General features: G+C 59.8%; 1 protein-coding gene across 15 annotated transcripts in view; it reads right to left on the bottom strand.

Annotated features, from left to right (window-relative positions):
• The window catches only part of UNC13A (unc-13 homolog A), a 43,088-nt gene that overhangs the window by 2,517 nt on the left and 23,301 nt on the right, over positions 1 to 17,270 (bottom strand). For 4 of the 15 annotated variants that reach the window (XM_068919732.1, XM_068919726.1, XM_068919721.1 and 1 more), the window contains 21 exons: positions 15,426 to 15,494; positions 15,101 to 15,190; positions 14,712 to 14,846; positions 14,100 to 14,233; positions 13,591 to 13,676; positions 13,198 to 13,324; positions 12,976 to 13,072; positions 12,657 to 12,800; positions 12,036 to 12,119; positions 11,560 to 11,637; positions 11,167 to 11,255; positions 10,833 to 10,985; positions 10,507 to 10,630; positions 6,791 to 6,829; positions 5,427 to 5,456; positions 4,001 to 4,057; positions 3,736 to 3,816; positions 3,408 to 3,555; positions 2,020 to 2,076; positions 245 to 337; positions 7 to 166 (listed from right to left, as the gene is read on the bottom strand). In XM_068919732.1, coding sequence (XP_068775833.1) covers positions 7 to 166; positions 245 to 337; positions 2,020 to 2,076; positions 3,408 to 3,555; positions 3,736 to 3,816; positions 4,001 to 4,057; positions 5,427 to 5,456; positions 6,791 to 6,829; positions 10,507 to 10,630; positions 10,833 to 10,985; positions 11,167 to 11,255; positions 11,560 to 11,637; positions 12,036 to 12,119; positions 12,657 to 12,800; positions 12,976 to 13,072; positions 13,198 to 13,324; positions 13,591 to 13,676; positions 14,100 to 14,233; positions 14,712 to 14,846; positions 15,101 to 15,190; positions 15,426 to 15,494 — 2,075 coding nt within the window. Of the gene's footprint in view, positions 1 to 6; positions 167 to 244; positions 338 to 2,019; positions 2,077 to 3,407; positions 3,556 to 3,735; positions 3,817 to 4,000; positions 4,058 to 5,426; positions 5,457 to 6,790; positions 6,830 to 9,676; positions 9,942 to 10,506; positions 10,631 to 10,832; positions 10,986 to 11,166; positions 11,256 to 11,559; positions 11,638 to 12,035; positions 12,120 to 12,656; positions 12,801 to 12,975; positions 13,073 to 13,197; positions 13,325 to 13,590; positions 13,677 to 14,099; positions 14,234 to 14,711; positions 14,847 to 15,100; positions 15,191 to 15,425; positions 15,495 to 17,270 lie in introns of those variants that run through there. The other 11 variants (XM_068919733.1, XM_068919724.1, XM_068919723.1 and 8 more) reach the window with 6 other exon arrangements.

A 17,270-nucleotide genomic window follows, 5' to 3' on the forward strand; every position in this document is an offset into this window, starting at 1 on the left:
ACTCACAACTGGAAGCTCTCATTGTACTTGGGGGCCCAGCTGTTGTTCTTGGACTTGGTGGCGAATTTCCTCTTCTTGTCGCTGAGGTGGGGCCCGATGATGTTGACCTCGATGAAGGGCCGGAAGATGCCTGACGTTTGCCACTTGAGGTCATTGGCAGCCAGCACTGCAAGGAAGAAGCTGGTCAGACGTGCAAAGCAGCTCGGCAGCCAGTTACCCCGGTGTCCTGGCCCACAGTGCCCACCTTTGACGGTGACTTTGTGCTCGCCAGTGCCAGGGTGGGTGAAGAGCTCCACGTGGATCGACACCTCACCGACGGGGTCATCCACGCCAGAGCCTGAGTGGCAAAGGGAGGCCATGTGAGCACAAGCCCCTGCCCAATGCCAACCCCACTGGAGGAGGCAGGTCACCAGCCAGGGTAGCATCGAGCATGGCCCGAGATGCCCCGTGGCAACCCAGCTCACCATAGCACTGGGATGTTGTGCCCTCCCCACCCCACGTCTGCTAGCCCCCGGGAAGGGCCTACTCGCCTGGGTTGCAGCAGGTAGGGATGGTAGCAGGTCCTGGTCCCTGCAGCTGGTTGTCATGCTCAGGACAAGGATAGGGACATGTTGTGTGGGACCCAAGGGTGTAAGTAAGGCCTCTTTGCACTGCCAGCCTCAGTGCAGCCTTAGGGGCCATGCCCTGCGCCTGCCCCAGGCTCTGCACCAGGCAGGAGAGATCCAAATGCAACCTTGTGCTGCTGGGCAACCATGGCTCTGCCAGGAACTTTGCCCTAACCCAGGTACCCTCCATCTTGGGGGGGGGGGGGGGAGGGGGGCACACCAAGCCTTGGGCCTCCTTCCTGTATACCCAGCTGGGGGTTGGGGGGGGGGAACTTGGGTGACCTGCGCCCAACAGCATCCTCCCAGTGCAACACTCTCCCTGCCCACCCCCCCCCCCCCCCGAGCCATGCATGCACGCATGGGTGAAGGAGGGGGTGCAAGGCAGGACAGGCTCAGGGTGTCGAATGGGACAAGTTAGGCCAAGAGGATCAAACCAAGAGCAGCAGAAAGCTCCGAGCTGGGGAAGGGGGCAGGGAAAAGACTAGGGTAGGAAGGAAATAACACCATGAAGGAGGACATGGCCCCAGGTGTCACATCATGGGTCCTGCATGGGACTGCAAGGGCTGGCAAAGGGGATACATTTTTCCTGGGTATCCCTGAAGCTGGGTGAGGACACATTTTTGCTCTTCATCCTCTGGCCCCTCTACCTCCCCCCAGGGGCACCCCTTCCCCACTGGGCACCCCTGCCCACAGGCTATCCCATTGGTGCTGCATGCTGAGCTGAAATGGAGGCAATGGGGAGGGGGGGGTGTCTCGGTGCTGAGGCCAAGCATGGGTGCAGTCCCGGCCCCTGGCAGCGCTGTGATGGAGGCCAAGCAGGGCCAGTGAGCCCATGGTGCCATGGTCATTCCTCGCACCCGGGGGCAGGCAGATGGGGCACGCAGAGCAAGGCTAGTAAAGGTCCTTCTGGCAACAGACATGGGGGCCGGCCAGCCCAAGGCTGCAGGGCCCACCTGTCCCAAAGGGGCCAGCTCCCCAGCATGCAAGGGCCAAGGCTCGCAGCAGGTGCCACCCACGGACAGCCAGGCTGGGAACTCCAGCCTTCTCCTTGTCCTGCAGCCGGGGAGAACCCATGGAGGGTCCCAGGGTGCCCAGAGCATGGGCACCAGTGGGTGTCACCTGCCCACGTTGCAAGCCACGGTACCATCCCCCATCCCCCCTCCTCGGCAGCTGAGGGGACTGAGGGGGTCTATTCCCTTAGGGCTGAGCCCAATTCCTCCAAATTTAGGGCCAGCTGCCCAAACTGGCCCTGGGACTCTATGTCTGTGGGGCTGAGGGAGTCAGCTCTGCCCAGCTTGTGGGGGAGGGGGGGGGCCCAACCACCCTACAGTCCGGCCCACGGTGCCAGGACTGTTACTAGCCCAGGGCAACAGCTGGCAGGCAGGATGCTGGGACAGGGGAGTGTTACACGTACCCTTCTCAGGATAAATTTCTTCACTAAGGGTAAACCTAATACCTTTTCCACCATGAACTAATAGGAAGGAAAGAGAGAAAAGACAGAGACACAGGGCAAAAAGTGGAAGGAGAGAGAGAGAGAGAGAGAGAATGTGTGTAAAGGGAGGAAAAAACAAAAAGAGAAGGAGGAAAAAAACAGAAAGAGAGAAATCAGATATCACAGACAGATGCGCGGCCGAGCATCCAAACGACACTGCAGCAACACAGAAGCACTGGGCACGGACAGGCCCTTGGCTTGGAGCCCGGAGGGGGTCCCAGGGCTGGAGCGCACCCATGGGTGCTGGTGGTGCACCCAGCTGCCCCACGGCCCCATCCAGGGACGGCTGAGCCCCGCCCCTCCCCCCCCCCCCAGCAACATGGCTGGCACAGACAGGATGAATGCCTCTTGGAGGAGCTGCACAGAGAGCAAACAAAAGCCCAGCGCTGAGACGCAGACAAGCCTGGGCAGGCGGAGCTGAAACCTGGCAGGGGCCATGCACAATGGCCTGTGACCTGTCACCGAGCAGCTCTGCCCCACCCCCACCCCCAATTGGAGATGCCAAGGGGCACAGCTAGGGGTGGCATTTAAACCTTGTAAGGTGGGCTAGTCCCTGTAGGGTGCTCAGCACCCTGCATCCCTTTGGATGTGAGCTCCTAAGAAGCACCTGTGCCCTATGGCTGTGCTGGGGCCACCTTGAGCAGGGAAGGGCTAAGCAGTGTGCGACGCACACGCAGGGTGCTCAACGCGCCCAGGACAGGCCCTGTCCCTGTGCCAGGACTGGGCCAGCTGCCATGAGAGGTCTGAAGCGGACAGCTCAAATCCTCTGCATCCAGTGTGGCCGGGGCCACCTGAGAGGCTAGCTCAAAGGCAGAGGCCCAAGATGCTATTGGACCAGAGACCTCTGCAGAGGGCCATGCTGGGGCTGGGGATGTCCGGATGGGACATATGGCCAGAGGGTGACCTCCCCCTGGCCATGGGCCTATTCCTGTGTCAGCCTAGCTGTGACCTGGCACTGGGGACACGTTCCTCTTGCTGGCAGCATGCACGAACCCTGGGTGCTGCCCCCGATGTGCCAGGCAGCGAGAAGGGGGCCCTGGCACCCTGGCACTGCTCTTTATCCCCAACACATGGTGCAAAACACAGATGGACAAACACCCTTTACCTCCCGACTGCATTCCCTCACACCCCCTCCTGCACACCATGCCATGGCGTGTATTGGCCTCTAACATCCAGCCTGGACCTCCAGCCCCACTGAGATAGGCCCCTTGCAGAAACCTCAGTGATGGAGCAGCCATACCCCCAGCATCAGAGCCAGTGGTGGCCGGAGTGGTAGGGACGGGATGGAGGGCTGGAGTGGCATGTCCTACCCTGTGAAGCCTGGGTCTGCACGAAGGTTTTGATGAGGAGGTCGGTGGCCTGCGTGTACAGGGACAGGGCATAACGCAGCGACTGCAGGTCGGGGCTCTTCTCCAGGAACGTCTTCTTCAGCCCCACTCCCCCAGCGTGGAAGTATTGCTGGAAGGAGGGATGGATGCTGGGTCCTCAGCAGCTCTGCTGGGAGCTCCCTGGGACCCCTGGTCTGGCAGGCTCTGTGCCATTGGGCTCCCAGCCAGGGGTGTCCCCGCAACTATCCCCGTGAGGCCCATCATGCTACCCTGAGCCCCTGCATGGGTGCTGTGCCCATGGCGCCCTCACCTTGATGGTGTCCAGAGCCAGCTCCACCACAGCACACTGCTTGGGGGTGAGGCTTTTGGCTTCCTCCCGCACCATGTGGTCCTGCAAGGCACAAATCTTGCTCTCAGAGCCAGCAGCTCATTGGGGCAGCCAGGACACTGAGCCAAGGCCTATGCCCAGCTCCCTGCACTCCAGCCGTGCTGGCAAGTGGACACCGGTGGGAGGGGGAGGGGGGGGTCTTTCAGCCACTGTGATGGTGCTAATGCCAGGCACCCTCAGCCCTTACCTTCAGCTTGGAGAGTTGCCCCAGCTCCTTGGCTGCATTGAAAATCATCTGGGTGCCCTGCAGAGAGCAAAGAGAAGGGAACGGCCCTAGTGAGTGAGCCAGGCTGGTGCTGTGCCATGGGCAAGGCTGTGCTGGTGCACGGGGCCATGCCTGGTGCTGTGCCTGGCCAGGAGATCACTGCAATGCCTTAGGGGCTCCCCTCGCCCCTGGCTCCAGAGATGTGGGGGTCCTGTGGGTTGTAGCCCCTGGGTCAGAGCCCCTAGCTGCCAGGCGCTGGCTCAGCACAGCAGCCTGCTGTCTCAAGAGCTGTACCAAGCTGGAGACCACTGGTCCACTCCCACCCCGCCCAGCACAGATTTGCAGCTGCAGGGTCAGAAACTCCAAGGCAGGACCTCAGGGCATCCGTCAGCCTGGGACCAGTGACCTCACACCCCAGTCAGCAGCACCAGCTCCACTCTAGGGTCCCATCCTGCTGCCTCTGGTGCCCACAGCCCTGGAACCCGCTCCTGGGCCTGGCAGAGCCTGGCACAGCACAGGGGCATCAGAGATACTGGACAGAAACTGGTCCCTGACCCGCAAGAGCAAACACAGCAGGGAGGGAGGGCAGGGGAAGATTAAAACATGGGGAGAGAGCCAGTGAGCAGGTGCGCTGGAACAGCACAGCACAGGTGGGCACAGCCTTGCAGTGCCACCAGCCGAGCGATATGTCCCCCCGCCATCAGTCCCCTGTCTCTGCACCCACTGCTCCCAGCCCACCCCCAGCTGTGACCCAGCACGGGGCACAGCACCCAAAGGGGTGCTCGAAGAAGGGTGAGCCTGTCCCTTAGTACCCTAGGTGATGCCAGGGCTGGGAGCCCTCAGCCAAGCAGTGCCCCTCGCATGTCAGCGCTGCACCACCTGGCACTAGCAAATGCCTGGCAGTGGGGCTGGGTGCCGCAGCCCCATGGCTAACCCCCTCCCCCAACTCCGGCACCCCTCCTTGGGCTGAGCGCCAGCTCCTTGGCCGCTGGGCAAACTGGGGCAGAGCCAGCCACCTCCCCCCCCCCCCCCGTGCTCCCCTCACCCCATCCTGACCAGTATGTCCAGCCCCTCCCAGCAACGCATGAACCCAGACCCTCTAACCCCTATGCAGCAGTCCCCTCCGCAGGGGTCTGTCCCCACCTACCCTCTCTTGTGCATTCCCCCATTAACCTTTTCCTTTCTGCCCCTGCCCCGTTCCCATTAACCACTCCCTTGCTGGCCCCAGCACCCCCCCTAGCCGGTCAGCAGGCTGGGAGCCAGAGTGTCCCTTGAACGGAGACCGACGGGACACGGTACAGTGCCCCCCCACCACTGCAGAGCACAGGACAATGGACAGGGAGGAGGGATGGAGGAGGTGAGAGCAGGGTGCAGAGGCAAGTGGGGAGGAGAAGAGCCATGTCCTTACTTCAGTGTGACTGGGCAGCTTCACCCTGCTCTGGAAAGAGAACAGCAAGGGACAGTTATTGGGGGCCCTGGCACTGGCCACGCAGGCTCCAGCCCTGCGATCTCTGCCAGCTGCGGCGCTAGGCTGGGCTCGGTTGTGTGCTGGTGGCACTGGTTTGGCATGAGTTCACACCTGCAAAGGCTCAGCTCCGTGCATTTGCTAGTGTTAATCCTCCCCCCGGCTGCTTTCCCCCTGCCCCTCGCCCTTCTGAATACCTGGGATGAGCGTGCCAGGTCTCTGCTGCTATTGACTCAGAAGCAGACTTGTTCACAACCTTGGTTGACAGTGGGGAAGTAGCAACAGGCAGACAAAAGCAATTTGCTCGGGAGCATTCGGCAAACTGGGGGCAGAACCCTAGTGATGGGCCTCCTCACTGCTCTTATCATAGCATGGGAAGAGCCAAAGGCATCACCCAGCTGGGCTCTGGAGTGGCTGTTCCTAAGATCTAGATCTTGGGAATAGGCAGCCTGGAAGAAAACCCCTTCTGGCCTGAATGGCATGCCTGAGCACCCAGGAAGGTGATGGGGTCACCCGGGAAGGTGATAAGGAGCACCTAGGATGAGCGGCTGAATGGAGGGAGAGCCTGGATGCCCATTCTGCCTGGAGAAACCTTTCTGGCATGGTTTGAGGGTCACTCACCCTTGCTGGGGCATGCATTGATGGGAAGTAGGCTTGGAGATCCAAGGGATCTCTGTAGCCACACAGCCCCTTTGCACATATACGCACATGCACACACATACACACACACACACACACACACACACACACACACAGAGCCCCCCCACACCCACCCACCCCCCCACTAGGGTGCCATCTCTTACTGAGGGCCCAGGCAATAGGATGGGTTTGGTGACCAGCTTGTGCTATGCTCAGCCTGCAGAGGACTGACTCCACAGGCACCCTGGGGAGCAGTGGGGCCATGTCCCTGTCACTGTCCCCATTCCTATGCCACGCCACAGGATCCTGAGCTGCCCTAGCCCTGCTCTGTGGCTCAGTGCCCCCCACTCATGCCCAGGGAGCAAGTAGCACCCTCAACACTCACCCATACAGGATAAGCAACCACAGCACCCACTGTCCCCCTCGCCCCCATCACGAAACACAGACACGGGTCACTGTGCCCCCAGCCCACACACAGGCAACACGGCCCAAACATTGCACACCTCGACACAACAACACGCCACGCAGGCAACGGCACATCCAGACAACACGACAGAGGAAGCACAGACAAGCCCGGACCCCCCATTGCGCCAGCCGGCTCTGCCCCGGCGGGGGCATGCAGGTGGCCATGGGGTGATGACACACACAGGAGCCCACAGGCTATTTACCTTCTCTGTCCCCTTGCCATGTTTTCTCAAGAGCGTGCCCTGTAGAAGCAATGTCAGAGGTTGAGCGGCGGCATGGGGGGGACAGCACGTGACGGGACATGGCTGGGGGGGGAGGGGCTGTGTCACAGGGCAAGGCCAGGCACACAGGGTAGTATCCGTGGGCTAGTGGCAAAGACACTGCCAAGCTCCAAAGGAAGGGCCAGGGCCAGCGGGGGCTGCTCCCCGCTGGGATGCCGGGGATGCAGGTGCTGCACTTGGCCAGCCCCAGAGATGCTGCCCTTGGACCATGGATGGGCACTCCCAGCACTCGTGAGAGCACACGTGCTGGCATTTTGCTCGCGGGGTGCAGATTTCTGGGCTCGGTGATGGCCCTGTGCTGATGGTGAGGGGAGAAGAGCTTAAAATGAGGCAGAAGTGCCCCTTGGGGGTTTCTAACCAGTCTCTCAGGGTGTTTGCGGCATGGTTGAATGGGGAGGGGCCCCATCTGGCAGGGAAGTGAGGGGGGTTTCCCTGAGGGTGTCCTGCTCTGGAGGGAAACTGAGGCACACAGTGCTGGGGGAGCAGGAGGAGCTCTTACCCTGCAGCACTGGGACCCCCGTGGGGTCAAGCAGAGCTGCCACCCCCCTCCCTCCACTGCTGCAGTGGCCATAGAGCCCCAGGGACTGCGGTCCCCCCACTGCAGCCACCATCCAGCCCCGCTTGCTGGGGCTCTGCCTGATGCAGGAGCAGGAGATGGCCCAGTATTAATGAAGGTGACCTGGGCTGGACCCCAGCACCCATGCTGAGTGCCCACGAGGTCTGGGGGCTGTCGCTGGGATCTTTCATATAATTTGGAAATTAAAGGTGTTGGGGCAAAGAGGAGAGTACATTTGTCCCCTGCAGGGACCAGAGAGGTGAGTGGCTGGTACCCAGCACCTGGCACCAGGTGCCTAGCACTCCTGCTCCTCTCTAGGAAGGTGCCAGCGGTCTCAGGGCACTCAGATTAGGCGATGGCAGGATTAGGGGTTGGAAGTAGCCTTTCCCACGCCCACAGGGCATGAACACACTGTCACAGACTGAGCAGAAGACAACGGAAGGAAATCCCTCAGTCAAAGCTGTGCAAAGAACCAGCAGCAGTGCTGAGAAGGGGACCCAGGAGTCTGGGCTCCCAGTCCTGTATCTCAACCAGGGGAAAAGCCTTGCAGTTCCTGTTGGCAAGCTGCAACCCTGATCACTGATCGGCCTCAGCCAGGGACCTCCGTGTCCCAGTGAGATGCTCTTCACCACAGGCTGGGAAAGCCTCTGCCCTCAGTAACCTCCCCCCTCCCCCCTTCTCCTGGCATGGCCATAACTCTGCCACTGCCCCATAGGGAAACAGAGGCACAATGGGCCCAGAATAGCAGCCACATCTGCCTCATATACTGCTCTCCTGCCTGCATTTCTAATGACCTCTGTCATCTCCATCACAGAGCAAGAAGATGGGATCAGCCTGGATTTGGCTGGCCCTGAATACGTGGCACTGTCCCAGCTGCATCCCCACCACTGCCCCCCCATGTCTCCATCCCTCCCAGTCCATCACTGACACTGCACCACCCAACGAATCCAACCGCCCCACGTGTGTCCAGGACCCTTCCACCTCTCCAGCCCAGCCTGGGGCCACGGGTGGGCTCCCCACCGGGAGCCGGAGTTGGTGCCAAGCAGGCAGCAAGAGGACAGGTGACTACAGAGGTGAAGTGAGTTGGGAGCTGGAGGAGGGCAAGGGGAGGGCGCGGGCAGCCACACAAGACAAGAACCGGCGAGGTCGGGACCCACACATAGCAGACAGACAGATAGACAGACAGGGAGCTGCCGTACTTACAATCATCTGCCATTGAGAGGTGAGCAGAACAATTGGAGAGAACAACCATCACATGAGTGTTGCGTCCCTCCCCCAACCCCTGGCTGCCCCCAGGCTAGCCCCAGTCCCAGCTGCCCTCCCCGTCAGCCTGGGACCAGCAGAGCCACAAAGGCATCCCACGCTCGGAGCTGACGCTGGGCACCGAAGCTCTCCGTGCCCCTGCCCTGCTGCCAGCATCTCTGTTTTCCACGGCACCGACCTGGTCCCATCCCACCCCTCCTGGTCCTTCCCAATCAGATGGCTATGTCAGGGTGGCTCATGGGACAATGCACCGGGACGAGCCCTGCTGACATCCACCCAGCTCAAGGCAGGTCATGGATGCAAAGCAAAAGCCCACTCAATCCACTCAATGTGCAGCTCCAGCATCCAGCCTCCAGCTGGCTCAGCCCATCTACAGGCCAGAATCCAGAGACAGACCTCCCAGTGGGGCACTACCCTGCAGCAAGACCACCCTCTAGCAAAAATTCAAAAAAATTGGGAAAAAGTGCCCAGCGGCATTTTAAACCATCTGCACATCCATGCGAGCCACCTCTCCCTGTGGCACAGGGCTCACTGCCTCCAGAGCAAGGTACAGCCACACATGGCAGGCAAGGCATGGGGACCGGGACTGGGACGCTGACCCAGTGGTGCTGTGGTCCTCACTAGCACTGGAGCTTTGATCGTCTTGGCCAAGAGTGCATAATCTTGGCCAGAAGTGATGCTGTTGTGTGGGAGCCCCATGCCCTTGCTCCCTGCAAGGCTGGCCTGAGCCGTGTTCTGGGCTAGGACAAGGTGCAAGCTGGCAGTGGCAAAGTCAGGCCACCTTGCTGCAGAGGGCTGGAGAGAAACACACACTGACCCTTACACACACAGGGCGAGAAGCCCCACGGCCCTGGGGGACTGGGAGAGGTGACACAGCGGCCGGCGGCTCCAGGGGCTCCCTGTTAGAGCCCATCTAGGGGTCTTGGATCCCAGCTCCATGACAACAACAAAAGCCACTGAGAGTGACAGGGACAGCTGTGTGGCTGGCCCAGAGCCTTTGGTGTCAATGGTCCCAGTGGAGGGGTACCTTACCCTTCCCTGCTAGACCCCAAGAGAACAGAAGCCCCCGCCAAAAGCTATCGGGATGGGTGCTGGGCGGCTGCCCCACAAAGCCTTGGGGTATATTGCTACACGCAGGGAACACAGACACAATGATGCAAAACGGCGCCTCGAAGCCTTCAGAAAGTCTCTCTCGGATGAATGACGATTCCTCAGGCTTTACTCTGTCCCCAGGTCTTTCTGGATCAGTTCAGGCTGTGAGCAAGGATTCAGCCCCAGTGCAGGGAAACTCCCCGTCCCTGCATCACCCCTCAACCCTTGAGAAGCCACACCCTGTTCCCTGGAGCAATACCAGCCTCACAGTGATGCTGACATGCCATAGCTCGCTGCACCCTAAGAGTCACCAGGTTTACCTCCTGGCGCAGGGACAGTGACCACACAGCCCAGTGCGGAAGGGGCATGGCATGGGATGCTGTGCCCTCAGCTCAGAGGGGAAGGCTGGAGAAGAAAGGACCAATTTCCCCCATCTGGTGCTACAACAGGGATGGCAGGAGGGTGATAGTCCTTTGGTGAAATCAGATGGATCGCATTGGGCACCCGGCTTGTGCATGGACCTTTCCCTCCTCCATCCCTTTCTCAGCCATGAGCTGGAGGTAGGTTTGAGGAGGCAAGCAAAGCCCCCATGCCCTCAACAGCCAGCAAGGGCTCTGGCCAACGATGCTCCCCATAGGCCACCCACGCACAGGGCATAACCCCACATCAGCCTCCTACAGCTCAGCTCCACGGTCCCCCATCCTGGTCGCCATTCCCCAGCACTCACCGTCTGGTCGGTGAGCGGGGGCAGGACGATGGTCTTCTCCATCGTGTTCATCACCAGCTTCCAGAGCTCCTTCAGCACGCGCTTCAGCACCGTCTTCTCGCAGATCTTGGCAAAGAGGGTCAGGCTGCAGAGAGGGGACAGGGCTGAAGGTCTGGGTGTGGCACACTGATGTCACCCCTTGCACGGCCACATCAAGGGCCCCACTGTCCCCATGGGATATTGGGATACCTCAGCCCCTTGTGGGTCCCCATCTCTCTCAGCGTGGCTTGGGGCAGCCCAGGTGTCATGGTAGTCCCTGTACGGGCACTGTTGTCCCCCACACTCACTTGCTGTCTAGGAGGTCCATGATGGGCTGCAGGACGTTGTCAGCGTCCTGTGCGACGCTGCTGCAGGTGCTGGCAGGGACGTTGCCAGTGCCTTTCACCTGGCCCAAGATGTCGCCCATCTGCTTCACGCACTCCTCGATGTGTGGCTGGAAGCTGGGGGCCACAATGCCCAGACAGCTCAGCATCCCACAGGCACACGGCCACGTGGGGCTGCCCAGGACCTGCCCAGCCTCGGCTCAGCTGAGCAGAGCCCCTGGCCTGGCCCCAGCCGTAGCTCTCAGAACCCCAAAATCTCTCCCTGCCCAACAGCCCTCATCCCCTTGCCCAGAGGTACCTGGTGGCAAATACTCGGCTCAGCTCATCCAGGACATTGTTGAGTTTCACCTGCAGCTCCTTGAGGATATCACTGGCTTCTGTGTCCAGCTGGAGAAGGAGACAGTTTGGAGAAGACATCAGGGTCCCTCACCCAACCCTGGATGATCTCTGCACCCCAACAGAACCATTGGGTAAGGTAAAGCCCATCCCTGGTCCAATCTGGTAGGAGAGCAGGGTGCCATGGGCTGGAACAGGGTGATCCTAGGCAATCATGAAATGAGAGGAAAATAGGGTCTGCCCCTACCCCAGCATCCCCCCAGCATTGTGGAGCTGGGAAAGGGGCTGCCCCCAGGGAGATGAGACTGATTCAGCCTCTCTGTAGGGCTCCCCCCTGGGGACTCCTGATACATACCTCCTTCCCCCCCATGGCTTCAAACATCTTCTCCAGCTGCACACGGAGCTGCTGGATGTTGTTCATCAGGATGCAGGGCTGGAGGGGCAGGATGAAGAGAGGGGTCAGCACCAGCCACTGCAATGTCATAGGAACAAGCATCCACGCCATCATCCGCACCTCAGAGACACCAAGCAAGGCTGGTCATGCCACAAAACCAGGATCTCTCCCACCCCACCTGTTTGTTTTGGCATCTCCATTTCAGAGAAGGGAACACGCACAGAGCACAGATGCCCAGACCAGCCACAGCATAGACCCTGCATGGTAGTATTTTGGAGGTTACCAGGCCTCCTTTGAGCCATCCGACATAGAGATCAAGGGCAGGACTGGTGACAGTGAGGATCAGCTCTGGCTCTGAAATCACAGCTAGGGTCACCGTAAGGGAATGGCTCTGCCAGGCAGTGCCTGGCAACCAAAAAGAAAAGAGGGTACATCACCACTTTCTCCTTCTCCTTGGAGCAGTAGGAGGCGAAATCCTTGGAGATGATCTCAGCATATTGGAGTAGCACGTTGCTGATGGTCTGCAGCCACACGAGGGATAGGACAGGCCCAGAGAGTAGCAAAGAGGAAGAGGAAGAGAGACAAGAAGAAGGATGGAGGGAAGGAGACAGTGAGTCCCATGGCAGCACAGCCAGATCTGCTGTGGGCCCTCCAGGCCCTACATCCCACAGAGGTACTGAGACCCACATGGGCACAGCTGCTTCCAGACAGACCAAGCTTGTCTGATCTCAGCAGGTGGCCACAGGCAGCTCTGGCACTGGCATGGCCACAAAGGCATCCTCCACTACTGCTGCCACCACTGCCTGCCCACCTGCCCACCACTCCCCTCCCATGCTGCAGCGAGCTGGTGGCATTTAATTAATCTAGATTAATTAAACAATTAACTCATTAATTAGCAACTCTCCCACGCTAGCAAAGCTGAGAGAGCGCCACAGGGTCTCGGGGTGGGGGGAAGGTTCATTCAAGCATTGCTGCTGGAGGCAGGTTGTACCTCACGCACTGAGGTACGTGCCCAGATGTGGTAGGCAGAGCCTAGGGCAAGTGCGGCAGTTCCCCACCTTTGCAAACCTCCGCATGTAGTGCCCAACGATCTGGGGGTCGGGGCACTCCAGCTTTTTGATGATCTCAAAGCTCTGGTTGAGCTGAGAGAAGACGTCCACCACGGAGCAGGAGAAGAGCGCGTGCTCAGATGTCTGCTGGAACTGCAGAGGGGAGAGGGAGCATGAGCCAGTAGCACAGGGGGTCCCTTGGCCAAGGGGACAAGCCTCTGTCACCCACCCCAGGCTGCACTGGCCCAGGGACCCATCTATCTGCTGGGTAGAAAGAGCAAGCCTGGTGCTGGGCTTGGGTTAGAGACAAGCGCAGCTCCCATCATACCCCATCTTTCTTATCCCGCTCCAGCGCTCCATGCAAGAAATCCCGCGACACCTCTTCATTCTCATCCAGCCACTGGATCACAAAGGGCTCGAACCAGCTGGAAGAGAAGCGTGTCCCCAGTGAGGGTAGCCAGGACACGGCCCAGTGAGGTGGGGGGACAGCTGTCGCAACATGACCACAAACAGCACCCTTCCCTGTACCTGCCCCGAGATCTGCACTTACGCAGGGTACTCAGGCACACGGCTTTTGAAGGAGGGGAGCTCAGTCACATACTCATTGTAGAGCCACTTCACCTTGAAGTGCAGGTTCATGTAGTCGGCGCTCTTGCACAGGCGATGCTTGTCGTGCTCTGTGCAGGGAAGGTGAGAATGCAATGGGGCTGTGTCGTCTTGAGCGCCCCCATCCCTTGGACCGGGGATTTAAGTGGGAGTCTCGCCAGGGCCACACCTGCGGCTGGTGTGGCCAAGGTGACAGGGCAAAGCCAAATTGGGCTGTAGGTGATTCTAGGGAGGGATTTAAACTCAACACGATGTTAACAGAGGCAATGAAACAGCCTCCCCCATGCTCCAGCAGCCTGCCCAGTGAATATTCAAGTGAGAACTGAGGGACACTCACCCTCCATCGCATACTTCATATCCTGAGCAAAGAGGTTCCACATCACCTCGGCGCTGATCTTCCCCACGTTCAGCTCCTGTGGGAACCTGGGGTGGAGCGGACAGCATGCTCATCAGACAGCTAGAGCGTGAGAACAAGTCCCCACAGCCAGGGCCAGACCATGGCGGGGACCGTGTTAGCCACAGCATGGCCAGGGCTGTCCTCAAGCTGTCCCTGGGCTGGTGAGGCCGGTGCACGGCGCTGGACTTTGGGCAACCTTAATGGCACTCCTTTGCCTGCTGCCCGTGCTGGGCTCATGTGACTGTGTCCAGAAATGGAACTCCTGGAGTCTTTACCCAGCGTGGCAGCTAACTTGCCGTACAGCTTGAAGGTAAATCAGCCCCCAACTCCTCTCCCCCACCTCAGTTTTCCCATCTGTAAAATGGATGTTATGACCCATTTCCAAAGCACTAATTCAATCATGCCCCCCCCAGAGCCGAGTGTGGTGCCCGTTTCTCACATCTACTCACTGGTTCAGGCAGGGTGTGTAGGAGTTCTTGTCCTCTTCAATAATGGAAACTATCAGGGTGATGAGTTTGGACCAGAAATCTAGGTTCTTGATGCTGGGGCCCTGCTCCTCGGGGGGCACCTCGCCTTTCTTAGTCTGGAGTGATGGGGACACAGGGGAAACTCTGGTCACCCCCACACTCTGTGAGATTGGATTTCATGGTGGGGCTAACAGGGAGGCTGGAGAGCAGCCACTGCTGGTCCTTGCTGGGGCACTAGGGACCTGGAAGCATCCAGGGACTCCTCACAGCCCCCATGTCCATCAGAGACATGGGACCAGTCTCGACTCCCTGGCAGGAGGGCTTGAACCCTGCCCAAGACTTGGGGTCTGCTCTGCATGGGGCTGAGCACCCCGGGGAAGGGCTGGAACAGCGCAGAGGACAGGGGGAGAAGGAAAGGAAGAATCCAATGGGGTGATGGAGAAGGGAAAGGGACAGGGAGAGGAAGGCAGGGAGAGCAGGCAGGTCTCCCCACATTGTCACCACCATGGCTGGTGGCCCAGGGCTGGCCCCGAGTGCTCGGAGGTGGCTGCGTGTGCAAGGTCAGCAGGTCCCAGCTCCCCTTGCATTGCTCACCGGGTCAGTCTGGTACTCGCGACTGTACAGCTCATGACAGTTGTTGAAGATGTACTCATAGGTGGAGTTGAGGCAGGCCTTCACGCAGTCCTTCACCACCTGGCTGGCTCGGGGTGGGCTTTGCAGCTCCTGGACCTGCACAGGGAGTGAGATGTGGAGCCAATTATATTGGCTGTGGCTAGAGACAGACCCACAGCCTCCCAGAGAGCCCAGGAACCACTATGAGGCCAACGCTCCCCACCGTCACCCGAGACAGGCCTGGGGCCATGAGGGGGTCCAAAGATGCAAATCTGGCAACAGCAGGAAAGCCGAGGGCAGCGCTGGGGCTATTCCCCAGGGTAATGAGGGTGAGGCTGCCCCTCCAGAGGGACAGGGAGAGAAGGCAATACCTTCATCCGGAAGAAGGTGATGCTGGTTAGCAAATCCACTGTGGATTTGAGATCCTGCAGCCGCTCGGGGCTGCTGGCGGGGAAATTATTCTGCCAAAGGGAGAGAAAAAAGCCATCAGATGCAGAGCATGAGAGGACGGGCTGCACGTGAACCAGCATGGCTCGGATCCACATGGAGCCAGGCAGCTGGCACCCAGCCACCCAGGTGGTCACCCAGCCCAGGTGCCACTGAAACCCAGGCAAAATGCTTGGCTCTTCCAGCAGGAGAAAGTAGCCTCCTCTTCCTTATATAGGTGGTGAAACTGAGGCACGGCAGGTTGCTTACCCGGTACATGGAAAGGTCGATCCGCAGTGAATTGTGCAGCTGGTCGAGGAGTTTGACAAACCGTTCTTTCTGTGGAGAAACACCCCAGAGCCAGGTAAACGGAGGAAAAGTGTCCAGGGCCGTATCCCCCCCTCCTCCCCACTTTGCCTGCCTCTCTGAGCCCCCCAGCCCTAACCCCATGCCAACCCACGGCTCGTCCCCCCTCTCCTGCCTTCCTGTGGACTGTGCCCTGCCAGGGATGGGCGCTAGAGCAGTGCAGAAGGACGCCCGCAGAGAAGAGCCTGTCCTCGCCGGTGGCTGGGTGTTGTCAGCGGGAAGCGTGGAGCTAACAGCAGCGGTCGGAGGCTCCCAAGGCAAGTGCGACCCTGCTGGGATGGGGTGCCCCTCAGTGATGGTGGGCAGTGCAGAAGTGGGAGCCAAAACCCCGTGGGCACCCAGGAATCCCCTTCACTCTCACTATCAGTCAGCACCGGAGGGAGCTACAGATACATCCACCCAGCTAGCCAAAATGCCTCCAAGGCCAAGGCTCGCAGCAGGAGAACAAAGCAGTCACTCAGGATTGCATCCTGGGCCCCAGGTGCAAGGCTTTCCAAAAGCTCAGAAGAAAGAGGGCAAGGAAAGAGCTGCTTTTGCGAAACCTTCCTAATTTTGGGAATGAGCTGCTTCATGTCTTGCCGAGACGATGCCACCTTGTCCGACTGGGCTGGTTCTAATCCCAGGGCAGCTCTGAAGGACACGGACAGGGAAATACCCTGTGCAAACAGACTCCACTGGGGCTGGGAGGGCTCTAATTCAGCTCAGCCCAGGGACCCTGCATGGGGTGAGAGGATGCTAACCCAGGTCAGGCTTCTCGGCTGCTGTGCCGGAGCTGAAGGAAAAGCAACTGATTCTCTCCAAAATGTCGTTCGGAGGCACTTCGCTGGTGTAAATCGTTGCAAACCCACAGGTCTCCCTGGAGAGCCCTGCTTTTACCCATGGCTGCGGCTGGCAGCGCTAGCTGAGCTGGGGACAGGGCTGCCCCGGGGCACCCAACAAGCGAGGGACGGGGCTGCCGGGCTGCCAGCACAGCTGCTTTCCTGCTATGCAACAGCATCATCATGCCCTAGGGCTCCCTGCCCTTGAAGCAGGGAGGTGGCCGGAGATGGGCTACGGGTGGCCCTGAGTCCTCGTGTGGAGCAGGGGGACGCCAGCAGGGCAGGAGGACGTGGGGGCAGGCCGCGGGAACGGCGTGTCAGAGACACTGCTCCCCAGTGCTGGACGAGTCCCGCGCCCGCCCTGGCCACGGCTCAGCTGAGCCCGCAGCCTGCATTTGCAACCGCAAACCTTCCGAGCGCTCGCCCGCCAGAGACGGCAAAGCCAGGCTTTGGGCCAAGACCGTGCGTCCCCGACACACAACGGCTGCAGTGCGCTTTAAAACTGGACACGCCAGGTACTCGGGCTTAAAGCGACACGGCCGGGCACTTAAGGACCCAACCTTTAGGCTCTCTAAAAAAAGAGAAAGAAACAAGTTTTTAAAACCCTACACGTTAGAGAAAAGGCTTTTCGTGTGGTTTCCTTTTTTTTTTTTCTTTTTTCTCTGTGTGACCCTGCAACACAGCTCGCTTGGCTCTAGCTATCCCGTGCTGGCTGAATCGGGAGATGAACCAAAGTGGCCTCTCTCGAGAGCTGTGTGTGGCCCTGCCTCCAGCCCTCACTACACAGCACCTCATCCTAGCCAGGGCTGGGCTCTGAGCTCGGCTCACCCCATGTAAATCCAGAGCAGCCACCTGCCTCCTCATGCAGTTACTCTGGATGCACACGGTGGAAACTGGGCTGAGGGCTCAGCCTGTCCCCTTTCACCTCCCC

This window comes from Struthio camelus, chromosome 26, assembly GCF_040807025.1.
Source record: "Struthio camelus isolate bStrCam1 chromosome 26, bStrCam1.hap1, whole genome shotgun sequence".
In the NCBI taxonomy this organism is placed as follows: Eukaryota; Metazoa; Chordata; class Aves; order Struthioniformes; family Struthionidae; genus Struthio; species Struthio camelus.